This window comes from Vanellus vanellus (genome assembly GCF_965231255.1).
Source record: "Vanellus vanellus genome assembly, chromosome: 1".
In the NCBI taxonomy this organism is placed as follows: Eukaryota; Metazoa; Chordata; class Aves; order Charadriiformes; family Charadriidae; genus Vanellus; species Vanellus vanellus.
In genome coordinates, this window is record NC_138905.1 from 161,766,530 (window position 1) to 161,794,054 (window position 27,525).

General features: G+C 38.3%; 1 protein-coding gene across 1 annotated transcript in view; it reads left to right on the forward strand.

The window, feature by feature from the left end:
• Window positions 1-852: 852 nt before the first annotated feature.
• Window positions 853-27,525, forward strand: part of TMTC4 (transmembrane O-mannosyltransferase targeting cadherins 4) — a gene marked incomplete at its 3' end in the record, with an annotated part of 53,818 nt that continues 27,145 nt past the window's right edge. Inside the window, exons 1-5 of the mRNA XM_082488871.1 lie at window positions 853-1,023; window positions 6,008-6,123; window positions 8,226-8,442; window positions 11,597-11,684; window positions 25,893-25,990. Of these exons, the coding sequence (XP_082344997.1) occupies window positions 862-1,023; window positions 6,008-6,123; window positions 8,226-8,442; window positions 11,597-11,684; window positions 25,893-25,990 (681 nt within the window). The 5' untranslated portion in view covers window positions 853-861. The remainder of the gene's footprint in view (window positions 1,024-6,007; window positions 6,124-8,225; window positions 8,443-11,596; window positions 11,685-25,892; window positions 25,991-27,525) is intronic.

The following is a 27,525-nucleotide window of genomic DNA, read 5'->3' on the forward strand; positions in this document are numbered from 1 at the left end:
AGAGCTTTCCAAGTCAAGGTGGCTCATGAGTGAACTTCCAGCCTTAGTACTTCTATACTGATGTATCACTCAGTGCTGTTGGATTGCATGGTCTTTTTCATCTACCTCAACAACCTCATAAGTCCATGAATACAGAAGTGGGATCTGGCCTATACTGTATTTGCTGTGTGCGGAGTGATCTAGTGAGAATGATCTTACTTTGGTATTAACAATATGCGTCATCTTGCCTCATTGTTTGAATTCTTAAGATTTAGGGCCTAGTCAATTAACTGCTGTCTGTATATGTCTACCTGTGATGTTTGTATGAGTTCCCTAATTGGGCTATAGGTAAGACTAGATCCTTTAATTCAATTAACAGAAGAGAGTTGAGCGCTTTTTGCAATTGATGATGTTTGCTTTTCCCACTTGGAAGGAAATTATAGTGCTTATCATTCTCTTAAGAACTTTATAAATGCTCCACAGTCCCCATGAGGCCCCTGTTTGTTATACTTCAAAAGAATAGCAAGAAAGAGAAAAAACAGTGATTTGCTCAAGTTTTTGAATTTACCTGTGCCAAAGCTTTAACTTAGAATCTAAGAATTTCTTGGTTTTTATCTCTGTGCTCTGACCATGAGAAACCGTGCCTGCTTCCACATTTGAAGTACAAAATTATGTTTAGATATGTTCCAGTAATTATGAAAAGCACCAAGAGAAAAATGTTAGGTTGTACAAAACTTCATTTTCCTCTCCCAATCCAACTCTCCATTTTTAAAATTCTTTTTTAGTGAAATGCAATTATAATTCTGCATTTGTGTATGTTTCTTTCAGATTTGCAACCAACATAATGCTAAAGCTCCCAACTTGGAACAAGTATTTCACAGAATGGCACAAACAGAACTTAATCTGGACCATGACGTATCTTGGTTCCTCCTTCCGTCATACTGGGCTAAAATGGTTGTGGCATTAATTTCCTTCCTCTGTTTTGCTAACAGCTATGATGGAGATTTTGTCTTTGATGATTCTGAAGCTATCATCAATAATAAGGTTTGTCGCTCTTTCCCCCTGTGCCCTTTGACATAAATGGTAATAGGAAAAGAAATAATGACAGCAGTTGATCTAAGTAGGCCCAAAAAATTCACCCTAGTAAAGAGCTTCCTTCTGATATTCCTTTTTCTGTACTTCATTTTTCTGTTTTGTATTATTGAGGTTTTTTTTAAGTAAGCCTTAGTTAAAGGTTGACAAAGAAGCTGTGCAGCGCTGCTCTACCAAAAAGCTAGAAGCATAAGGATGCTTAATAAAATCTTATTCCTAAAGCTATTTGAATAACATGACTTGGGTTCTAATGCATAAACAAAAAAGTGAACAAGTTTAACAGTGGGGGTTTTTTCTTTATCCTCAGAATGTGTCCCCTTTCATTCTGTTGCAAGTAAGATGCTCTGCTTACCAAGTGTCGGTATCTGGTCAAGGGGAATGGATCTCTTTTTGCCATACCAAATGGACTTTGCTTGTCATCTAAGAGAGCATTATCTAATTTGGATGTGATGTTTAGTAATGCTTATTCACGGGGTACCTGTACATCAAGACTGCTTATAGATCTAATTTTATGCTCATTTCTAAGTCAGTGAGATTATGAAGTAGACTTTTCTAAAACCCGTTGATGTTAGTAGATTTTTTCATTATCTTCTCAGGGTGACAGATGAATAAGCCCAGTGAATAAACTTACTTGGGTTGCAAGATACATAGTGCATCACTAAGTGATTGTAGGGTGCAGGGGTTCTCCAGCTGTGGTTTATACCATAAAAATGGTTACAGTAGCAGGAAGGCTTCCTTTTCCTATGCTCCTTCCCCACTTAAAGTTCCTGTGACAGCAGTGTTTTTTTTAAATAGAGGCAGAGTATTCTTGTGCTCTATTTTAAAACTGATCATACATGCAATGAACAATCCTTGAAATACTTAGAAATTAACATGTGACTCAGACAAACCTCTAGCTGAGATTCTTTTGACTTTGAGGAGTTGAGTGTCTTCGATTGCTGAGACACTTTGTAGAGTCACATGTAGCAGTTAGTGAGCCTGTACTCATGGGTGGGTCTTGGTGCTACAGCTCGTACTCTGTTCTGGAAGGTACTTGTTAAATGTTTGGAAAGAGAAGTAACAGGATAAAAAGAATCACCGTTGGTTCTGTTTCTCTGAAGCCATGGAGATACAGTGAGGATAATCTGGAAACTGATACCACTAGAACACAATTGACGTTTTTCTGCCTTGCAAAAGATTCAGAGGCAACTTACTACAGTGTGCCTTTTAGAATCCCACTGAATTACTGTTTCCTTAGACAAATTTGTATTATGCTTGTGTAAGTCATCACACCTTGAGTTATAAACGTATGGGGGAAAAATATATCTGCCAAATTGGAAATAAATCTCAAAGCTTCTAGGAGGATACTATAGACAAATTAAGAACCTACAGTGACTTTTTTTTTTTTTTTTAAGAAACATTAAATTACACAGCTCCTGGCAATGTTTCATTCTGCAAAGTTTTATTTGGGGCACAATTATGATATTTTAATTTCCTGACAGAATGAACAAAAGACTGATGTTGAAACAAGGCAGGTTGTTTTGTTCATGTGCAATTTCCACACCTGTAATCTGTCTCCATTTCTTTCAGTTTTTACTTTCAAAATATTTCAACAGAACAACCTGGACCAGGATTGTAGCCATAGGCAATGCTGAGAAATTCCACCAACTGCTTAAATAGATTAATTCATACCTTGTCTGTATGTTTGAAAAACTGTGAGGCTTATTCTATTTTTCACATCAAAATCCTCTATTATTCCCTAGAAATTAAATGAGATTTTTGTGACTATCATTTTAACACAGGGGTCATATGAATATATGGAAATACAAAATCCACAAGAAAAGTGCAGAGATAATCAGTTTACCAGTTTAATGGGGAGGGAGAACATCTAGCAAAGGCAGAGTTTATTTAACAAACTATAGCATATTTTATTCCTATTCAATAGGAGAGACAGCAGGTGAAGTAATTTTGCAGATTTATTGAGCATTGCTATACCAGTATTTTCTTGGGTACCGTACAGTGACCTTTTTGTTAATTTACCAGCTCCCACTTCCCCCCTAATCTTTAAATTATTATTTTATGGTGAAGGATACACTGTTAGTTGACCCTATGCCTACCATATCATGGAACATTCTGTGGACAGAACAGAATGAACATTTTATTAGGGTTCAAGGCTGTTTTCCAGGTGCTTTCTTGTCATTTTGTGCAGCATTTTAACTGATGCACAGCAGTGACTTTTGTCTTTATTTATTTACTAGCTTAGCAAGACAAACTGTTGGATTAGGAGGAGCATCAGACACAATGTGTCATTTCCATAAGCCTTTATGTAGGAAAACTGACCTTTCTTCAAGTATTGAACTCTGCTGTTTGTAAGCTCCTGCTAATCAAATATTTAGAGATTCTTTGATATCTACTTTCAGTTCTTGTAGAGAAAATCATACATAACTCTTAAACAGCTGTGTCCCTTAGAGCAAACCATTCCTATTTTAGCGTAAGTCCACTAAGTGGGAAAATTAATGTAAGTAACTTTCTCTCACAGAACTTATATATAAGAGCAAGATACATAACCACAGATTCATAGGTCATATGGAAGTGTAATCACTAAGTAATTCCATGTATTCAGCTTTTTCTGCATTCTTCCTATGGAAGACAAAAGAAGACTGATTCTAGACAAAAGGGAAATCTAGCCTTGTACATCTCAGATGTATTTCCCATCTCAAGTTATTGAAGATCATCTGTGATGTAGAAGACATACTTTTAAAGTTTTAATACTAAAAAAAAGTCGCTCTTTCATTGTCCGTTTCTTTGGCAAATGTACATAAGGAGCAATGCCGTTGGTTGGAAAAACAGTCTGAGGGCTACAATGCCCGCTAACAGCTGTCCCTTGCAGAGTACAAAGACTTCAGTATATATCTGTGTACAACGCAGTCCCATCTTGCCCCTGGAAAAGCAGGCCGTATTGATTGATTTAGCGAACTGCTGGTTGAATGCACTTCTACTCTGAGAGTCAAATTATGACCTTTAGGATTTGTGCATACCAGTGAGGAATGGAACAGGAATTTAGGTGCCTAAGGCCAAAATTACAGTCTTGGGAGAAGAAAGAAATTTGTAGCTATTGTTTGGCAGTAGAAACATCTGTGAGACTGTGAAGAACCTTTGCACCTTGATAATTCTTAAGCCCAGTAAGATCCCCTGTGAGTTTTGATTTCTCAAGATTTTCCCTGAGAATGCCTTAATTCACAGCTGCAATATAGGACTTTTCAAAGAATACAGTGTTAGTCCTGCTCTTTTTTCTGCATATTGATTAGTAACCCATTAGAGAATGCTTCGCTTCATTTGACTGTGTGCTAGGATTTTTAGCCTCCTTCCTAATATATATTTTTTTAACCAGTTGTCTAATACTGGAGGAACTTGATCAAGTGATAGAAATAAATCTCTTCCTGGATATTTTTTTTTATTTTTGGATAGATGAAAGTCAGAATGTCTTAAGAGAGAAGCAAGAAAGATATGAGTTATTTTAAGTTCAGTTTAGCAGCAGCCAGTCAGCGTGGCCCAGGCATTTGGCTGTACCTTGGGACTAGCAGTGGTACATGTTCTCTCTTGCCTTGTTGTCAGGCCAGAAATGCTAGTTAAGGATGAGATGGAAGGTACAGGAGACCGCAGGAGGTGCTCAAGATACTGTAGAAGCAAATGAGATGGTAGCAGCATTTGAGAGGAACTGGAGTTAGTGAACCAAGGGTATTGTAATGTGGGAATCCTGTAAGTAGATGGAGATGTAGGAGGAATAAGGTGTAGGACACCAGGCTTTGTAAGACCTTTCATGCATTTAGCAACCTGGTTTGCCTGCTTACTTGTGTTTGCATTGGCTTGTTAATCTGCTTTGGTGTGTTGGTCTCTTAAACAATTTCAGGGGAGAAAGTGGGGGGGTAGAGTAACTTGTGGTCGATCACAGGTGTAATACCAGCACTTGTACAAAAGCTATTCATTTGCTAGTACAATTTTGTTCTTAGGTTCTGTCTTAAGTGTATTTAACCTGAATGTTTGCTATAGTACTAATTGGTATTTAATTGGCCCAGGAAAGCAGAAGAGGGGCAAATAGAAGATGAATACGTTAGTTTGAGCTTCCCAGCTTGTCCTCAGAGAAAACTGAGGCAGATACTACCAAGGTCCTTATTTTTGCCTCTCCAAAGTGTATGTTTTCCATTCAATAGCCTAGGTTATTTGATTTTTTTCATTATCAGCATGGCTCTAAGATAAAAGGAGAGAGTAGACTTCTCCTTTGCAGTGTTTTTTAATAGTCCCCTACCCCACCCCAAATTAAAATAATTAATTACTTCTGTTTTCTGCTATTAATCTGTTAGAGCAGTATATAGAGATTTTGATTCTTGATTTCATGTATTAAGAATTAAAAAAAAAAAAAGCTATTTGCATAGTGTCCTTTGTGAAGTAAAGCTTCAAAAAGAGGCACTTGTTGATTTTCTATCTTTAGTGTCCTTGCTTTCATGTTTTCATTACTAGTTGTGCTACTGACACTGGAAGAAAAATAGCTATTTGCAGCAGTTTGTAGTTGGCCTTCTTCACAAGATAACCTAGACCTAAAATCAAAGGATTTTTACAAAACTGTAAGGTAAAGAGTTTTTTTTTTTTAATGTGTTTCATATCTCAGCTATTGACCAGATTATCAACTGCTATGAATACTCCTAGTTCTACTAAATTTCATGTAGTTATGCCTACTTACGGAATCTAGGCATCTTGGTCTTTATGATGACAGGCATCCAAAATGTGACCTTCATTGTAAACTTGGGTACCATGTCAAATGTCAGTAGTGAGCCAACAAAACACTTGGCTATGTCCATGTTAGCATGAGCTTGTATTAGTTAGAACTTGTTTGTGTTTTAACTGCTTTGAACAAAACAGAAATGTTAAGAATCTGGTAATTTATGATGTTTCCTTTCAGGACCTCAGGGCAGAAACCCCTCTTAGTGACCTGTGGCATCATGACTTTTGGGGTAGCAAACTCAGCAGCAATACCAGTCATAAGTCATATCGACCACTAACTGTCCTAACTTTCAGGTAAGACTTGTCTTTTTGCTTGAGGTCTGATTTTTTTTTTCACATATATTGGCTCAATTGATTATAGGGAGGAGGCAACAGAAAAGGAGAGAGACAAAGTGTCTGGAGGCTAGTTGGATACCTTTCCTGAATTTATTTTCCTGTTCACTACCTTAACCCTTTAGTTTTCAAATTAATTCTTTCCCAAAGTATACATTATTTTGACATTCTGTATTTCAGTGTACCTTTTAGAGATTGCATCTTGTGCTCTTACATACCTTGGTACTAGGGGCAGTGTGGTTCAATATGTAGGTCACATCATCAAAGAACTAGGAAGTGTACATTCCCTTCACTTAGCCATGCTGCCACTTTATACTGCTATTGTAGTTTCTGTTCTCTGCTTTACCGGTGACCTGTCAAATGATTTTTTTATAAATAGCATGAATCTACTGTGGCCTTTTGCCACTAGGTCACTGAATAGTCTTCCCACCTCTTCCCCCCTGATATTCTAACTTCAAGTGAGTGTTTGCGTGAGAATCCTGGTGAGAGAGATGTCTGCCTGTATATATAGCTTGCTGTTTTTCTCAAATAAGTAAAGGTTTATGAGGATTACTTCTCTAGATGCTTAGCTCATGGTTTTTTGTGCAAAGATTTGAGCAAGCAGTAGACCATGGAAAAACTGGGAATGGTAATGCAGAGAAACTTTGAGGACTCAGTCTTAAGCTTCTTTATTTTCCCCATGCAACTCGATGTTGTGGATGGTGTTGTGGATGGGGACCTGGCACTGATTCTGCAGTTGTCTCCGGTCTAAGCCAGGGACTAAGAGATTGTGGAAGAAATACTCCCACTCTTAGTCGTCGTATTCGAGCAAAAACTTTGACTCTTGAGTGCAGTGTCAGTGTTTTAAGTACTTAGTGCTGTGGGTTGCACTGTCTGTTGGGGTTTCTTGACATTTTCATTAAGGAAAATATGCAACTGAATAGAATGTGTCAGAGTCTTAAACCTATAAAAGCTTCCAGTGCATTATGCAGCACATGCTTTCCTTCCTTTTCAAGGTCTCAGTGGTATATTCCATCTCTAGTAACATCCTGGTTAGTTTAAAGAGTGAACTGGGATACAGTCATTACTATATCTAAAAATATAGATGAGCATGTGGAGATGGTCCATAAAATGCTATTTTCACAAGTAAGAAACTGGTTTTCTTAATTTCCCTAAGCTCCAACTTCTATGTGTATCACATTTACAATAGGTTAGGCTTTTAAAATAGATTTTACTTAAGCCAGATGCAGGCTGACCAAATGAACTATATAAAATCCCCTATCCAAACTAAGTTTCTGTATATCTCACCTACTGATAAAAGCATACAGATAATAATGAGATGTTTCTCCCTTTTCTTCTTCCTCTCCATTTTACCACAGAGTTCCTGTCTTGAATAGGGTTTTAGACTGAATTTCCACTTACACTTCCTTGTGGTTCTACTACTTGCATGAAACCTCTCTCTAACCAGTCTCACAAATTAGTTATTAAGATGTGCTAACTTACTACTTTCTGGGTTGATAATGGATTGTACCCAGATGGTTTCCACATCTTCAGTCCAAATGCTAGTATGTTTTTCAGCTAGAATGTCAGTGGAAATCATAGTCTCAGCGCATATTAGTTTCCTCACTGTGTGGATTTAATGAAAATGATTTCATCAGGTTGTTTTGGGACATAGTTTCTCTTAAGACCAAGGGTATTCCCCCAGTAGGCCAGGTTGTTTTATCTGTAGGACACTCCTGTGTTGTGACACTGAAGTTATGTTGCTGACCAAAAGCCAGTTCTAGGTAGCCGTAGGTATGATTAACATAATACTATTAACATGTGTCTTTGGAGAGGATGGATATTATGCTGAATATGGTATCCCATATGAATACCTGTGAGTAAAGGGCAGGACATTGATTCTAACCTACTGTGGTGGCTAAGTGCTAATGCCATGCATGCTAGGGTTTGCTGGTTTTGTTCAGCCTTGGGTTTTTGTGTGTTTATCTAGTATGATCTTGCTATGGCAGTTGTTTATGTTTTCTGTTTGCATATCTCAAACCATTGATGTAAATCCTAGCCTTAATGTTTTTGTTTCTATATAGAATTAATTACCTTTTTGCTGGAGGCTTCTACCCAGTTGGTTTCCATGTCATCAATATAATACTGCACTGTACTATCTCAGTGTTGATGGTTGATGTGTTCTCAATTTTATTGGGTGGACTGCAATTCAGTAATAAAGGAAGAAGGCTAAACCTGGCCCCAAAGACGTCTCTTCTAGCTGCTTTGTTGTTTGCTGTACATCCAGTGCACACGGAATGTGTAAGTACTGAATAATTAGCTCCAACTATTTATATCTTAGAAGTTATTGACCATCTTGATTAATTAATTCTGACATAGCCTTATACTCTACACATTGCTTTTATATATTCTTAACATTTCCCTTGGTACATGTCTTATGAGAACAATCAAATATTATGGTTAGTACGTCCAAAAGCTTGTAATTCCACAGGGCTGGACCTTATTAAGGAAGATAAATTAAATCATTTAAGTACAATAACTAAAGTAGGATAGCCCTAAACTACAGAGTTTCCCTAATTACTGGATTAAGAATTCATTACTAGAAACACTAGCTCATGAGCAGCCAAGGAGAATGGAAGATAAACTGAATGCAAATGCATAACCACTTTTCGTTTCCATTTGCTTTGATAAAAAAACAGGGAGATAGAAAATTTTAGTAAGGACATTATATGAACTCTGTATGTGACTGTATTAGAATACTGCATCCAGTTTTGAACACATGCAGCAAGGAATACTCTGGGAAAAATGGAGAGGGCTCGGAAGAGCCATGAAAATGATTAAAGGCTTGGAAATCATCCTATGCCATGGGACATCAGACTCCATGGGTTTATATTTTTAACATGACGGAGAAGATGAAAGGATTTTTTTTTTTTTTTTATCACAGCCTGTAATTATGTACATGGGGAAAGCAAATTTGATAGTAGTGGACCCTTTAATAGTGCAGACAAAAGCGTAACAGTGGCTGGAAGTTGAAGCTGTAAAGATGCGGAATTGAAACATGGCACGTGTGTAACAACCAATTAAAATACCTGACCAAAGATCAAAGTCCTTGTGCGGAAGTTCTAGTGAAGAGGAGATGGTTTTCTTAAAAAGCTCTTTTGCACTCATAGCTAAGAAAATCTTATGGCCTTATGCCAGTGGGCTTGCTGGCTGTGGTCCCTGATTGTTTGATCTTGTGACAATGAATAAATGAAATATAAAATAATCACAATGCAGGAATCTTTTTTTTTTTTAGTTTGGAGGGACTGAGCTACTGAAAAAGTACTAACTTTAACTTTGATCTTTGTGCGAGTAATGAACACTGAATCCTCTGTGCACCTTATTCTATATATGTGGCACTGATTTTTCATTTATTCACAATATGCCAGTTTTGGCCTTTCATTTGCTTTGCACATGATTGATCGGTAAGAGATTACGGAAAGCTATGCGTCTCAGCTGACTGGGGACCCTGTGTGTATTGCAAACCTAGAGATGGTGCATAGTTATGTATTAGTAATTTGGCACCTTTTTTGGCAGTGTGGCGAAAACATTCTGCCAGTCACTCTGGTGTTTGCTCACCTGCAGAATAGCTTCTTAGTGAGAGCACATTGTCTTAGTGTCAGGAGGGCCCCTGGTATGTGTTCTCCAAAACCAATTCTAGATGTCAAAGTGAAGTAAAACAAGTCTTCAGTGCTTTTGGTGTTCTGACATACAAGACTCACTTGAGTCTTAACTTTACAATAGACCTACTACTGACTGCTTTATCAATATCCATAATTTTATTCTTTCTTCCATTTGACTCTAGAAATATATTTAAATCAGCAGGCAAATGTTAATTAGATCTTTGTCGTGTCAAATAAATTACAAGTGATGCGGTCTGCTTGCATATGCCAGGTTTGAAGGCTTGTGTATGCTTTGGGCAAACATTGGAAGAAGAGGAAGAAAGTAGTGTGCTTACATACGGTGTCTCTTAAGATCCAGGAGTGAACAAAGTCCTCTAATCATTTACACGGTGAATAATAAATCTTGCTGCACTGAAACAGTCATTATACTGCTATGGTTCTAGCATGAGTGTCTGTCAGGCAGCATCTCCTCAAAAAGCATTTCTCATGATTTTAAAGCTGTGAGTTTTAAGTATCGTGACATCCTGGTTTTGAAATGAGGTGACATATTTTGACATAAAATTGTGACAAATCTGTCTGTTTGCTGCTTTGGATTTTGGTATATACAGCATAAAACAAACTGTCATGTAAAACAGATCTTGAAAGGTTAATGCTTTCAGTACCTATGTAAGAAAAACATCTGTCATTATAATTTTTCTACTTACAAGTAAACACTCTTCTGGTGCAGTTCTGTCTTCTAAAAAATGCTTATTCTTTCTAACACTGGAGTGATGAAATACTGAATGAAACACAGACATAAGAATATACCTGATAATAATTTATAACTTTATTTTTTGTTTACCTTGTTACCAGAGACTATCGGCCTGATCCTGCATTTGAGATAACGTTGTACTGTTGGAGTCATCTGAGGCCATATATCTGTTATTAGCCCCTTAATCTCTTTGTTGTAACAAGTTGGCATTTATTTTCAAAATTGTCTCAGTTCACCTTTACTTTTATCTCATTAGCTGAGAGCAGCTCCCGAAACAGAATGACACTTCATTATTTTTACCTTTCAAAGCACTCCACAGCTATTGAGTTAATTCTCGTAATTCCTCTGTAAGGTAGAGTAAAAAGCAGAGAAGTTAGGTGCATGGCTTTGGATAAATCAAGAATGTTTTCTGAACTGCATTTAGGAGTCCAACAGTTTCTCCTTTTACAGTGCTCTAGTGAAGCTGAGGGTAAAGTGGGAGGGAGTCTCTTCAGTGGATTCAGTCCTACTGTCATACATCTACACTTTTCTTTCTCTCTCTGACATTATTTAGAAATAGCTGTTCCATCTTGTCAAACTGACACAAAAAAATGCCCTCTTCCTAAGAGAAGGTTATGAGGTGCCTTTAAACAAAATGAAGATACAATTTATCTTTTTACTTTTCTCTTTCTGTTCCACTCACAAAATGGGACAACTGGTGTACTACACAAGAATCGAAGTTTCTGCTTTCTTTCTGTTTCTGTTTATTTACCACAAAATTTTCTTCAGTGAGGTCCTTCTTCGTTTCTCAAAACACTGTTTTTTTCATAAATTAAAGCCAAATTATTTACTTAGCTGATACTAAGCAAAACCAAGTCAAACTAAGTCAAAATTAAGCTTAGAAAAGTGGGCATCACTAATCCAGCAAACCAGGTTAAAAAAAAAAAAAAGTTATACAGTGATATTCTTTTTATACATTTCCCTTTGTATATGTGTCTGTACCTTTATCTCAGATTTTTTTTTAAGAATAAAATCTGTTAATCTGAAATTTTTTTCTTTTAAGGTTGCCGGGATTGTTGGCAGAGCAGACCTACTGTGTGCCCTGTTCTTTTTATTGTCATTCCTTGGCTACTGTAAAGCATTTAGAGAAAGTAAGCATTCTGTTTGCCCCTTTAATTTTATATTGTGTATATTTGCTGCATTCATACATTTCAGTGAAGTATAGCAAAACTAAAAGTGTCAGCTTGATGTTGTTTATACCCTCATAAAATATTTTTTTTTTTTAAATCTGCTTTAGCAGGTATTTATTGTTAGAAGAGCTGGAAGGGTTCCCTTTAAACACTAAGAATTTATTTTAAGAAAAATCTATTTTGTAATAGGCTTATTTGTTAAATGTTTTATTGTTTATAAGCACCAAGGAATATTTCAATAAGTATTTTAGAAAGAAAACAAACCTACAAATGTATATTCTTAAATATTTTAGTACAGTTTATGCCATTATGTTGGGATGGCTTAAATGGGAACAAAGTTTAGGAACCTTACTTGTATTTTTAATGAATTGTAAAGAATTATTCATATGAATAAGCCCTCTAAATTCCTGCAATATGCAAGTGCTGGCATATACATTATGAATATAGTATTACTCATAGAGTTTTTGTAAGACAGCTATATTTAACATAAGCAATTCCTTCATAGATGGTTTTTTTCAAGTGAGCTTTTAGATCTGTTGTATTATTTGATCAGAATGCAAGTTGGCAGTTCAAATACAGTTGTGGAGACATTATCATGGGGGTCTGTTAAATAAATACACAAGAGTACATCAATTCATGATTATGAAAAACTATACAGGATGTGCAGTCTGGTACCTGAATGTGTCCCACCACAGGAAATATGCGAATCAATTGGTGAACTCATGAAGAGTTTTGTTGTGAAAAGCTTATATAATACCAGTTCAATAGGCATGGCCTCTAACGTTTAACCAGAGTTGACAGTGTATTGCAGAGGTACCCAAGCTGGCTTTGAATGATCTAGCTTAACAACATAGTGATGGATGGCATCACAGAGCTTAGTGTAGGTTGAGGGGGGTAAGTTAGTCCACAGCGAGCTCTAAGATGCTGTGAATAACTCCTGCTCATTGAGTTTAGATTATTTAGAACTATTTTGCGTGTTTCTCCGTCTGATATCAGAAGTTTAAGTTAATCTTCACCAATTCAAATGATACTTATGGTGATTACTGTTCACTTCTGATATTTGTTCTCCCCTTTGAGTAGGTTTCATTTGTTTCAACTGAACTAATCATTTCTTGATGAAAATAGGCCGTGGGATCTTGCTTGCTCATTTATTCTTTTCTCACCTATTTTACTGGGCATGATTGTGCTTTAATGTTTCTTCTGTTAGTGCCAGAGTAAATTAGACAAATCAAAATATTGGCTATGTGCTTTCCAGTTTGTTGGTACAGCTAGACCTGTATAGCAGGGGTAATAATCTTTTAAAGAACTCAAGAGCCAAACTCTTAGGATGACTATTGGAGACTTTTATATAGGACTCTGTAATTTTTTATTATGGAGGACATCTCAGGAATGGTTAAGAATGTGATGTGTACTCTGGTTAGGGGTATTCTGCTTGCTTGTACAACTTGTGAAGGCCAGTTTGATAGCTTTTAGAAGTCAGTGTCATTTTAATAGTATTCTTGTACAGAAATTCTTATCATTGGTACAGAAGAAAGAAAATGTTGTGAGGACAAGATACTAAGCAGCACTTACTATTTGTTATTGGACACTGCATCATAATAGTGTCAGAGCTGTATCTCTTAGGCAAGTTTGCCACGAAAAACTACAGCCTGCCAGTGTAGTTGAGCCTTTTGTCTTTCAGATCAGTGTTTACTATCACCTTCACTGCCTGCTTTTCCCTTAGCAACTTCTTAAAGAGATTTAGACTTCCTTTGTTCTCAAGAATTTGTACCCAAGTTACATACTTGAGTCTCTCCCAACAGTTTATTCATTTTTGGTAGCTTGGTGAGAGTTTCAGGTTCTTGTAGATCCTATCTGGCACGTCCTAAATGAGAGAATGAAAAGTTATTTCCAGCACTGTGAAGAGCACTAATAAGTTCTTTAGCAGGTCTTACATGGAGCCTAAAGAGATGTATTTCTTTACTTTGAACCCTGCATGATTTGCTGTAGGCAGATGAGCAGTGTGCCAAACTCCAGACATTTCAGAGTCAAGGTTTCAGGTCAGAGTGGTTCTGGTCTGAAAACTGATTTTGAAAAGCCTGGGTGAGATTCATTGCTCGTCCTGGATGTGCCTTGCTATGAAAATCGTTAATTTGTAAATAGAAAGGCAGGTGAGATAGAATAGAACAGACTATTTCAGTTGGAAGGGAGCTACGATGATCATTTAGTCCAACTGCCTGACCACTTCAGGGCTGACTAAAAGTTAAAGCATGTTATTAAGGGTATTGTCTAAATGCCTCTCAAACACTGACAGGCTTGGGGCATCGACCACCTCTCTAGGACATCTGTTCCAGTGTTTGACCACCCTCTTGGTAAAGAAATGCTTCCTAATGTTCAGTCTAAACTTCCCCTGGTGTAGTTTTGAACCATTCCCACATGTCCTATCACTGGATACCAGGGAGAAGAGATCAGCATCTCCTTCTCCACTTCCCCTCATCAGGAAGCTGTAGAGAGCAGTGAGGTGGCCCCTCAGGCTCCTTTTCTCCAAACTAGACAAACCAGCTGTTCCTTGTCCCTCAAAAGAGTCAACAGCACTTCCCAGTTTGGTATTATCAGCAAACTTGCCAATGGTCCATCAAACTCCTCGTTGATAAATATATTGAACAGAACTGGCCCTAGAATTGAACCCTGAGGAACGCTACTGGTGACCGGTCACCAGCCAGATGTAGCCCCATTCAGTGCAACCCTTTGAGCTTTACCCTTCAGCCAGTTCTTCACCCAGTGCACTGTGAACCCGTTCATCTCACAGTTGGACAATTTGTCCTGAAGGATGCTGTGAGGGACAATATCAAAACCCTTACTAAAATCCAGAAAAAACTACAGTCACCGCTTTCCCTTCATTCACTAGACAGGTGACCTTATCATAGAAGGATATCAAATTAGTTAAACAGGACTTGCCCTTTGTGAACCCATGTTGACTGTGCCTGATTGCATTATTCTTTAAATGCCTTTCAATGGTACTCAGTATAATCTCTCCATAATTTTTCCAGGAACTGCGGTTAGACCAACAGATCTGTAGTTTTCTGCGTCTTACCTTATGCGCTTTTTGTAGATTGGAATATCATTGGCTAGCTTCCAGTCAGCAGGGGCCTCCCCAGACTCCCAAGACCTTTAGTAAATGATGGAGAGGGGTCCTACCATAATATCTGCTACCTCCTTCAGTACTCTGGGATGAATCCCAGATTGTCTCCACCAGCAGTATCCCTACAAACTTGACCACTAGCCTCATAAGCCAGCTGCGTTTCACCTTGTGTCCATTATGTAAGTGGTATTCTCAGGCTTTACTGGCTGAACCTTCAGCAGGTTTCCCTACTTAGTCACCTTAAGCATCTAAGTTGAGTGTGCAACTTGAAAGCCTTTTCTCCTTGCTCCTTCTGTGTAGTCACTGGAAAGAGACAAACTCCTTTTGATAGCCAGTCAGAGAAATACCTTATTTTAGGCACTTGCAGTTATCTTCTAGAGGTACCAGAATCTCTCAATTGTGTAGAAGCTTAGGAAGACTAGGCTTATAACTTAGGGTGCATTTCCATTGTCACTTCAATTGGGCTGAAGTGCAGGCAGCTGCTAAAATGGAGCAATCTAGCCTCCTTTTATCATAGATCAAATTAGATAAGAAGGAAACTCTGGAAGTCATCTCTAGTCCAACATCTTAAGGCAGAGTTAACTTCATAGATCAAATTGCTTGGGGCCTTTGCCAGGTGACTTGTGAAAATCTTCAACCATGGTGGGGGAAGGAGCGACAAATGATCAGTATGCCTCAGCCTCTCTTCCTGTGTCATATTCTTCAACCTCCTAACCATTTAGTCGTTCTTTACTGGACTTCCAGTGTTGGACACCACACTGAACACAGTACTCCTGATGTGGCCTCATAAGAGCTGAGTGGAGAGGAGCAACCACTTTCCCTGACCTGCTGGGTATGCTGTAGCTAGTACAGCCCAGCGTGCATTTAACCTTCTTCATTGCTGCAAAAGCACATTACTGACTCATCTTCAACTTGTCAGCCAGGAACTCCAGATCCTTTTCTCCAGAGCTGCTGTCTAGGCAGTCACCAGCCTGGACTGTTGCATGGTGCTGTCTTTGTTTATCATGAGGCTTCTGTCAGCCTCCAGCTTGTCATGGTCCCTCCAAACAGCAGTGCTGTTCTCCACTGTACCACCCATGTATACTCTAGCTGAACGCTGCCATCCACCACAACCAGTTTTACTTTCTGCCCTTCCTTGCTATAATTTTTTTCCTTTAGAAGGGGAGGTTGGTCCAACCCATCAGACAGCTGTTTGAACATTAGTGTCTGTACAGGAAAGGGTAGTGTCTGTATTGGGAAGGGCAGCTACAAAGAGAATGGAGGCGGTCTCTTCACAAGGAGCCACATGGAGAAGACAAGGGGTGGTGGGTACAAGTTGTACTAGGAGAGGTTTCACCTTGCTAAAAAGAAATACATTTTTTACAGTGAGAACAATCAATCACTGGAACAACCTCTCCAAAAATGTGGCAGAGTCCCCATCAATGTAGGTTTTCAAGATGCAATTGGAAAGGGTACTAGGTAATCTTCCTTTCCCACAAAAGGTTGGACCAGATGATCTTTAGAAGCTCCTTCCAACCTGGGCTATTCTGTGATTCTATGTTTGTATGAAAGGCTTTAGGAAAGGTAATCAAATACGGGGAAGTGGCTGTAGTAGAGTATGACTTTTCAGTGATTTTGTATTAAAATAAATAGGAAGTTTTACTCCTGTATGCCTGCATTCTGGTGGTATGAATTTCCTTCTTTTGTGACCAGTTCTTCTAGCCATTCACAAACAATAGGATAAATAAGGAATAAAGACCTTTTTATCTGAATTTAGCTGAGTTTGCTTCTGCATAGATTGAGGAAGTCAAAAACAGCAAGAACTGTCTTAGTCCAAACTGTAAGTTGATGTCACTCTGAATATAGGTAAAGAGCAAGCATTTTTAAAATGTGCACATATAGTTTAAAGAATAGACTTAAACAGTGTCTCCTAAGGAACAAAGGAAAAATACCCTTTCTTCTCCAGAATGTTTTCCTTCTGCTGGCAAATCCACAAGATCCAGAAGGGTCTGCGATACCACCAGTGCACATCGATAGTTATAGTCCAAGTTAAGAGCTGGTATTGCATCACTTTCTAGGTCAGACCAAGATGGTAATTTATCTTTGTGGAATAGTCTTTGTTAGTAAGAAAGAGGGTGAGAAAGCAACCAAAAAACCCTCTGTGCATTCCATTGCATCAGGCTTATGTTTCTAATCAAATATAGTTGCTTTATGATGATCCTGTGTCCTGGTTTGAGGTAAAACAGAACCAATTTTGTTCAGTAACTTCGCTTCTTAGCTGGGCCTCTTCTAACTACTGAAATTAACTGCATATTGTGCAGACAGTGTTCACTCTCTGAGTGATAAGACCAATGTTTACGGCTGATGCCCAGGCATGGGATGCAGAGAGGCTCCTGCTTATACTTATTGCTATAACCCCCAAGGCCAACCAACTTTGTTATTTGCCCCATTGGAGGGTCGGAAGCGGAAAAGCATAATGGGGTCCCACCTGCAGGGAGGAGCGGACAGGACAGGTGACCCAAAACTGACCAACAGGGTATTCCATTCCATCTGCCTCATGCTCAGTATAAAAGCCGAGGGGTCACTCTTTCGTCCTTCAATGGCCGACATCTGAGGAGGACTCTCTTCATCTGCCTGTGATCCTGATCCTGAATCCAGATCCGGAATACAGTTCCCGTCCGTCACTGAGACCAGCCTGGGACTGCCCTAGTGCCAGCCGCTGACGTGATTGTCATCTCGGGAGCTTGATACAGTTTTGTATATATTTTTCATTATTTCTTTTTATTTTATTATTAATATTTCATTGAAGTAGTTTAGTTTCTTCTAAACTCATAAGTCTCTTTTTCCTCCTCTGCCTCTCTCTTTGAAGAGGGGTAGAGGGGAGCATCTGTCGGTCCCGTCTGGGGTCCCTCGGGTCCCCAGTGGTGGATTTGGCCTAAACCACGACATCCTGCAGAAAAGTGAGATCTACCAGTTTGTTCTGACATCCTATCTCCTTTTGTCCTGCTAGATTTTTATATATTAAAGGCAAGCATGACCCTAAACCCTGGATCAACTGCGTGTGTCCTTGTTTCTGGGTTTGGCTGTCACATTTGTATAGCACTTGGGTCACCAGCTTTTTACAAGCAGTGGGAGATGACCTATCAAAGGGTTTTTTTTTTAATTGTTATTAATAGATGCATGGTAGTGTGACTCTTTTGGAGTATTTAAAAGAGGGTACAACCTTAAACCCTTCAGGATTCGTGGACTATATTTGTATTGACTTTCAAATACAGTTACCAAAACATGTCTGATGCTAGTTTGCTTTTATGATGAACTTTGAGCGATGATCAGAGTAAAACAAATATTGAAAAGCCTGGGTTCATGCTACTGATCTGATTGTGTCCTTAGTAACATATACTGTTTTGTCACCACCAGCATACCAATGCTACTGTTGAACAGATAGATTATCTAAGCCTTTCATAGAGAACCTGACTATTCTTGCAGTGAGGCAATGTGAGATTTGTGCACAGTTGAGTTCCAGAAATCTGTTTGTTTTTCACGAGCATAGATATAGTCATTGAAAATAGACATAGTTCTTGAAGTCTTCTCTAACAGAGACAGAAGTCAGAAGAAAGACTGGTTACTGCTTGTTTTCACCTGATGTCTAAGTGAATGAATGTAAGAATTTTTTTTTGCTCGGGAGTAAGGACTCATAAAATGTCTTTAGAAGATTTGGGGGTACTGTGGGGAAGTATATATCATACTGAAAACAATCAGGAAATCAGAAAAATATCAGTATCAGACTGGAAAAATTCTTAAGGAAAATAATGGGTTTTGTAAAGCTCAAGATATACTGCAGCTTGTTTGCCTGATGTGGTTTATTTGTGGTTTTGGTGGATTTTGGGGTAGATAGTTTTTGGTTTTTTTTTAAATTAGTGCTACAGATTCTGGCTAAAAGAAACTATCAGCATTTAACACACTATGTGTGCTATAATGATATCTTACCGAAGTTCTAAAATTCTGTTACTTTTTCCCAATATACAGTTTTTGATGTTACCATCTTTCATAGGTTAACATTTATATTTGCAAGGAACTAATCTGTTGTTCTCATTCTGTCCTGCTGTTTTAAAACACAACTGTGGGGACAAATCCACTGCATAGGCTTTGGAGACAGCAAGAGCTGACAACTGTTTAGGTATGTTCTGAAAGGAATTGTGGGTTATTAACTTTGTTGGATTGCAATGCAGCTTCTCTGGGAATTCATAAGGCATTTTAAAACTGCAGTCATATTCATTTTGCCTTCCTTTGTCTTCAGCCTTGACAGTGGTCCAGTTGCGTGCATTTGCCATCTGCATTGGCAATCTGAGTGATGTAAAATTAGGAGTTCATGATATTTGCTTCATATGAATAATTTTGGCCCGGACATTAAATAGGGGATCAACTGTTTGCTCATATGCTATGACTTCTAAAAATGACTATGTTCCGGTTGTGTGTTTCTGTTTTGTTCTGTTGTGTGTAGTTGCCCATTAATCATCTACAGTTCATTGCTAATTTAATAAAACATGCAAAGTAGACTGTAGTGATAAGTTTTGTGAATATTGGAGATTTGTATTATGGAGGTTTTCCTGTAGATTGGAAATGTTTAAGTCTCCTGTGTGAAAGAGGTCATTGTTAGGATATGGGGAATTTGTTCACTATTTTGCAATTGGTCAAGATGTATTTACTATTATTAAACATGCAGGCCCTGATTTTTCAAGTGTGTGCCCTACTGTTCATATTTGAACATACGGGGAGGGAATAGTTGTATGTGGAAAACCTAACAATTTTATTATTTTAGTGGGCAGAGGAGAAACAATAACCTTTTTTTGTAGAATTAGTGCTAAATTTTGGTTGTCCAAGATGGTGTAATTCAGGCATAGATGATCCCTTTACTGTAGTGTATATGTAATGAGTTTGAGATGTTTGGATATGTTTAGGAATGGCATTTGCTGTTGTAATTTCATTATTAAGTGAAACACTGAACTAAGCTGCAGCAGAATGTACATTTGAAGACACACAAGGAGATCTCAAGCTTAAATTAATTCTAACAGTGGATTCTTATGTGATCTTTTAAGACTAGGTAATTCTTGCCCCTTTGCTTAGCAATTCACAAGCAGGGAAATCTTCGAGCTTGGTTAGAGGAGTATTTGTAGTAGTTTAGTTGGAAGATACTATCCCCAAAGTCAAGGCACATCAATGGAATATTTGAGCATTTGTGATCTATTTCAGTTAAAAATTAAAACTTGCTGCAGGAGCTTAATATAACTTACTGTGCTTTGACTTTCAAAGGAGTAGGTGCTTTCACAGAATCAGTTACTGGGTTTTACCTGAAGATGGTGACTTCTTAAACTCCTCCAAGCTGTCACCTGGCTGAGCCCCGAGTTGCTCAATTAGCTTTGAAGAAGGAGATGCCGAATTCCTAAATGTCTGAATTGGTAATAATTGTTTGGGATATTGTTTGTTTGACTTTAAACCTTGATACTTTAAGTGTAGTATTTTCTTCGTATCCTTAACTTCTAAGGAATTTGTCTTCATTGACTTGTGGATTTAGGACACCGCAAAATAAAATCTCTCAAAATAGGATTAGCCTTCAGGAAGACAGAGTTGAGGCATATCATCAATGTGGTGCTCATAAATTCAGGATCAGTCCATTCCACACTGTAAAACACTTTACGTATGCATCCTAGTTCTAGGAATGCTTATACTTAAGTCTACCAGTCTAAATGGAGGAGGCCTCATGGCTTGTTTGTGGTTTATATAGGTATTTTATTGAATCCTCTCAACTTTCAGGCTTAGCGTACTCCTAAAGAGGGACCATCTGAGCAATGCTTTTTGGTTTTGTATAGAAACACTATCTTTTTCTAGCTTAAAAAAAAAAAAAAAAGGCAGTGAGTACTCTGTTTCTTTGGCATGCTTACAATTTTGTCCATCTGCTAGAGTGGCACTATGCCCACTCACAATATGGTGTACCAGCTTTAACCAGGCGCAGGTGCCAACGAAAGATTGGTTTCGTTTTCTGACACAAGATTTTTCTGGTGGGAAGCAGCGCCATATTAGGGGAATGTGCTTTGTTAGTCTGATTACTTCTGTTGGCATGTGTGTATCTCACAATAGTAATTAGCACTTATGCAGTGCTTTACATTTTCAAATCACTGTTAAAAAAAAAAGTTGACGGCATTGCTGAATGACAGTCTTTTGTATCTATTTTTCCAGCTGAGTTTACTGAGACTTCTGCAGTTGGGAGGGGTGGGAGGTGTTGTTCATATTGACCCAGGAACAAACACAAGATAAAATGTTTCTTCATTGAAATTCTCTCTCTTTGAAGATTAATCACTGATGTATTTTCATAATATTACAATTCTATATATGACTATATTGACCTTCTGAGCCTGCAAAAGAAAAAAAAAAAAAAGGAACAGAGATTATGGTTTTTGGGAGGAAATCACAGAATCACAGAATGGTTGAGGTTAGAAGGGACCTCTGGATGTCACCTGAGCTGACGTGCTCAAGCAGGGTCAGCTGGAGCCAGTTGTCCAGGACTGTGTCCAGATGTCTTTTAAATATCTCCAAGGATCTAAGCTTCACAATATCTCTGGGCAACCTGTGCCAGTGCTTGGTCACCCTCTCAGTAAAAAACTATTTCCTGATGTTTAGACAGCACCTCCTGTGTTGCATTTTGTGCCCATTTTTTCTGGTCTTGTCCTGGGCACCACTGAAAAAAGCCTGTCTCTGTTGTCTTTGCACCCTTCCCTCGGGTATTTATGTACATTGATGAGATACCCCTTGAACCTTCTCTTCTCCAGGCTGAACAGTCCCAGCTCTCTCAGACTTTCCTCACAGGAAGCATGCTCCAATCCCTTCATCCTCTTACTGGCGCTTCGTTGGACTCATTCCAGTAATGTCCATGGCTCTCATGTACTGGGGAGCCTGGAACTGGATGCAGTACTCCAGGTGTGACCTCATCAGTGCAGAGTAGAGAAGGGTACTCTCCTTTAGCCTGCTGGCAATATTTTGTCTAATGCAGCCCAGGATACCATTAGCTCTCTTTCCTGCAAGGGCACATTGCTGGTTCATGCTCAGCTTGATGTCCACCAGGACCCTCAGGTGCTTTTCTACCAAGCTGCTTTAAGGCTGAGTGACCGCCAGCATGTACTGTGCCTTGGCTTGTTCCTCTCCAGGTGCAGGATTTTGCAGTTCTCCTGTTGAACTTGATAAGGTTCCTGCCAGCCCATTTCTCCAGCCTGTTTACGTCCCTCTGGATGGCATCATGACCCTCTGACATATAAGCCATTCCTCCCAGTTTGGTATCTGCAAACTTGCTGAGAGTACACTCTACATCATCATCCAGGTCATTAATGAAGATCTTGAACAGGATTGGACCCAGTATTGACCGCTGGGGTACACCACTATTTACTGGTCTCCAACTAGGCTTTGTGCCACTGATCACCACCCTCTGGGCCTGGCCATTCAGCCAGTTTTCAATCCACCTCACTGCACGTTCAGCCTGTACATCAACAGCTTCTCTATGAGGATCTTTGAGAGTCCACGCTTAAGCTTGGCTGCACTTGATACGCTGAGACATTCCTGGCATCTGAGACTTGGCATGTTCACAAGAAGACAAATTTGTTTCTGCACAACTTGAATGTGTGCCTATTGAATGGCATTTGATTATCAGATTTTTTCGCTAGACTACTTCTCCAGTTTGTCAATGGAATTCTGACTTATCCTTAGTATGCTTCCTGGCCATTGCAGCCTGGCAGCACCTCTGGACTTAATCAGTATATTCCTTATTCCATCAACCAAATTCTTAAAATTATGTCTTAGAGCCAGACGAAGCAGAGGCCCCATCCAGAATGTATCTTTACATTTTTCACAATGAGTGTGAAAATCTACTTAGTGTAGTTATCCAGCTGTATTGTACCCATTCTACAGTAATTACACACAGTCCCTATTTTTTCTGGCGTATTTCACACTGTCTCCAGTGGTATTCTTGTGCCTTCGTGAAGTCAAGGTATAGGATGTTTACAGGTTTATTTCATCAGGAAGGCCCTTTATTTTCCTGTCCGAGTCAGAAATTATACTTAATTTGATATAAGTGGCTAAAATATGTCCTTGCCAAACAATTAATCATATCCTTTTATGTTTTAGAGGGTCACCTAGAAAATGTTTTAAGTTGTTTTTTTTTCTGGGTAACTTTGACCAGTCATCTTAGCTTTGTTTCTTTAGTTTATCCTTTCATATCTCTTTTCCTCTTTGAAAGTACACATGTAGGTATTGTTTTGTTTTATCTCAAGCTTCTGAATTCTCATGTGTGTTTCATGATTTCTCAGAGGTAACAGTTGAGATTACTCTGGGTTGTATAGAACCTGTTGGAGTAAATTTAATCAATTGTAATTTAAACCAGATTAACGTCTATAAATTCCATGTCTTGTAGTTCGCTATTTTTCCTCTTTGTTCTTGCTCCCTTTCTGATGGTGGTGCGCTTGCCATCTGATTGCAGCTGACCTCTTTGTGAAAAAATAAAGCAAAAAGTCACAGAACACTTCTGTTTTCTTGGCATTGTCCATTTTCTTTCCCACTGAGTATTGGAATAACTCCTTCCTTGCTGCTTTTCTTATCTATGGAATTGTGGGGTTTGTTCTTTACATACATACCTTTTCTTATTTTGTGATGTGACCTTTCTGAATTTGTTTCTGTATGAGTGTGCAGCTATTCTACTTGTCCTTGATAATTTGACCTAGTTCCTTTTTTCCTACTACTTCTTATGTTTTGAATCATCAAAGCATTTGTGAATCGCCACCTGGTCTCTTACTATATATACTTCCCTCTTCCATGTTAAGATAGTTTGTATTTGTGTATTGAATACCGCTTCTCTGAGAACTGCTTAGTTGTCCTGACTTCTCTGCACCAGAATTTGATTCTGGGAAGAAGAAATCTCTCAGTTGAAGAAAGTATACTTCAGTAAACTCAGTGAAGTACCTTGGCTTTGTTCACAGTTCTCCCTTTTACACTTACTACGAATGACTGATTGTCATTGCATGAGCACAGTCAATTACTTTGCCTTCCATCTTTGCATTCTCTTAATTTATTTCTACATTTAAAAAAAAAAAAAAAAAAAAAAAAAAAAAAACACAAAACCAAACCAAAACTGAATTTCAAGAACTGGCTGAATGATCTGTTGTATTGCAGAGTCCAAAGAGTTGAAGAACTTCTTCAAGGGATGCATTTAAGACAGATTCATTTTATTCTTAGTAGTACTAAAACTAATTTTGAAGCCTCTTCCTCCATGAGTTGCAACCCTCAGTTGTTCTTCTGTATATTTAATGTGAGTTGAAGTTTCCTCATTGCATTTTTTTTTTTAGGGGCAATGTTTTTTTAGTTTAGTCATGTATTTTGTATTTCCATGTTTTCTTTTGGTATTGTTGAGATGTGTACGACTTCTTTCCTTCAGAAAGCTTTCTTTTAACTTTTATAACATCTGATGTCACCTGTGAGGACATAATTTGGAGTGGAGGGAGAAGGAACAACAGCCTGCTGGGTATTGCAATGATGAATCTCAAACATCTTAATGTTTGCTCTGTTAAAGCTTTAAGTCTTAGGTAAGAAAGGAGTGCTAGAAGCAACTTCAAAACCTGTTCTTCTACATATTTTTATGAGAACTCTGCCACAAAAGAAGTAGTCTGCTTCAAAATGAGAGAGGAGGCCAATGCCAGCAGATCTTTTTGCACTTGTTATGGTTTATATCTGACCCAACAATATTTGAGCCTGTATACTAGTTTGCCTTTATAATCAGTGAAGAGAGTGAACTACTTCTCTGAAAGGTGGACAACTGCATTTAATTAGGTAACTTATTCCCTAAAGGTGTCCCCTTCTCTCAACCAGTTAGAAAGGAAGCCTAGTATACTAGCTTAGGTTTAGGTGCCTACTTCTGGTGAAATTAATCTTAATTCTGCCATTTACCTTTTCTGTAGACCATTACTGCAGTTCCGTTTAAGTACTGAGGGTCAAACCTGCATTAGCGGGAGGGAAGAACTGCTCTAGAGATCAAGGAAAGTAAGAAAGGGATTCAGTCAATGAATGTAGAGTTCAACTTTGTTTTTTCACGTGCCAAGTCAGAGTTTGATTCTTGTGATGCCTGTAGAGCCCATGTTGCTTGAATCAAGAAACTGCCTCTGAATGAGCCGAGTGCTTCCCTCTGTTGCTTGCGCCTGTGGAGTAGAGGTTGTGACAGATATGTTTTTATGTGAAGTACCCGTGTACTGTGTGTGTGATAGTACCTTGGCTGAAGTAGGGCTTATTGTTATACTAATCTCAGAAATGCCTGCTTGTAGTACCCAAAATCAGCTACATGGTGCAGTCTTTAAAGACTCTTTCTTTGAGTAGGAGCTGTAGTTACTCTTGATCTCTTAACCCCAGAGTTCCTCACCCTGCTGTAAAACTGCTTCCTGAGTGCAAGAGCTAACTGCTTCTCTGCTGAGATGCTGAAATTTTTGAGCTCCGTGGCATTCCATTGCAGCGCTAATGAAATGACATGAGGTACTTGCTAAATGCAGCAGCCCTGGAGAAGCAGCTCATTGTGCCTTTGTAGATTAGACTACAGTTAAAACAGTTTGCGTGTGTGACGCTTCATGTGTAACCATTAGAAAGAATTTCTTGTTCTTGTGGTAGCTTGGAAGAGAGTGGCCAGTAATGATAGAGCTCTAGCTAAAGATGATAAATGTGTCTAGATATTGGAAATTAACCTTTCCAGATGATGAATTGTGGAAACCATGTGAAGCTTCTGTCATTCTAATTAGTCTGGCTACAACATCTAGCGAACAGGGAGATTTCTTATGTCTCTGAGAATAGAAAATGACTGCAATAAAGGGACAAATGCCAGCATATTGCAGGAGGTGCCCTATGCTTTTTAAGTCTGTGTATCCAGATCTTGACTGATAGAAAAGATTGTGAGATTAAATGCTGTATGTTTTTAAAATTCTAATTTTTGTAACTTTACCTTTACCTTTAAATGTATAAACCTAATGTTATGGCATGCTTCATTTTCACAGATAAGGAAGGACATAATTTTTCTATATTCTGGGTGCTGGTGAGTGTTATCCTAGGTGCAGTAGCCATGCTGTGCAAAGAACAAGGAATTACAGTACTGGTAAGAATCCTATTACTGACTGAATTTTGACCTCAGCATCTGTCAGGTGCAGTTGTAAAGCCTCCAAAGATTAATTTTCTTCACAGCTAATCGCATGCACACCTTTGTGTTCTGTTCAGAAAACTAGTTAATTTTGACCAAAAGCAGTATTCTAGTAGATCTGTCTTGATTGTATTCCTGCCAATCTGTTGGAATTCTTTATTTTATCTTTTGTAAGCAGGTTGCATATATCTGTTGGTTTTTCGCAAAATTTAAAAGATTTACAGTGTTAGTTTCAATGCGCATTGTGTTCATTTAATGTTTGGTTTTGAATGTAATTGTCAAGGTAGCGGGCTTAAAGACTTCGTTGAGGGCTTATGAACAAAGATAAAACTGGAGGAGAGCATTTTTAAAGCCCCACCCTCTTACTTTTGTGAACAGTGTAATTAGAAGTAGGGCCATTGTTTATCTGTTTCTAATACTGAATCTCTTCCTTCTGTCCCTTATTTAAGGATCTGTCTATTCAAACAGATATAGTTACTGTTCATGTTCATTGTGCTCTTGCTTTTTATTACTTTAGTGAAGACATTCTGTTTTGGGTGACCAAATCGGCCACCTGAAATGCTACATCTGTGATTTTTTACCTTTTATATAGCCATGTATCTTATAAATAAATCTGATTTGTAGCTTTAACTGACATAGATAAAGCAACAGAATCAGAATTTTTTGCAACAAGGACCCTCTTGTCCTTGTTAGAAAGAGAGAAGAAATTACAGAAAACTTCTTGCTTTAGGACATTATTTTTGGATAATTGTTTGTAGAATTATGTAATTTTCAAAGGTGTCTGTAAGGAATTCTCTTAAAACATGGTGTGATTATTTTCTTTAGCGGTAGGAAGTACTAATTTAAGCTAGCAGACACAGAATTGTTACTGGGTCTGGGTTTTGTATTTGTTTGCTGTTGCATTGGGAGGATGATTATATTTATTGTTGTGCTGAGGGGCAGGGGTCAGAGGGATGAAGGGATAAATCACACATTAAAAAGATTGTTTGTAGGCTGAATGTATTTTTCAGCAGGATTCATGCCTTCCTATCTCCAAGCAAGTGAGCCAAAGCCTTTTAACTGCCAGGTGGGCTTTCTACATGGAACCATGCCACTCTCTAACCTATCTTCTTCTGTCTTCTCCCTTTGACTGTCAGAGGGACACTTGTGGCCTCCCAGTGTCCTAACTTTGCCCCACTTGGAACTATTTGTACTGTCTTTTTTCCATTCAGTCTTTAGAATATTGAGGTAACTTCCAAAGTTATTAGGATATAGGCTAAATATTCAAGGATTTTCATGGTTGGTGATTGCTGAAACATTGAAGAGAAAATGTTAAAGTTGGATTTTGCTGATCACCTCAACAGAATTACCCCTGGATATATTTTGGTTGGTTGCTTGGGGATAGTAGGTTTAAGTGTAGCGCTGCAAAGCACAGAATATGCTCTAGTTTTATGTGTAGTGGCTAATGTCACATAGAACTTTAATTAATTATTTTTTTTCAGCAACTTCCACTG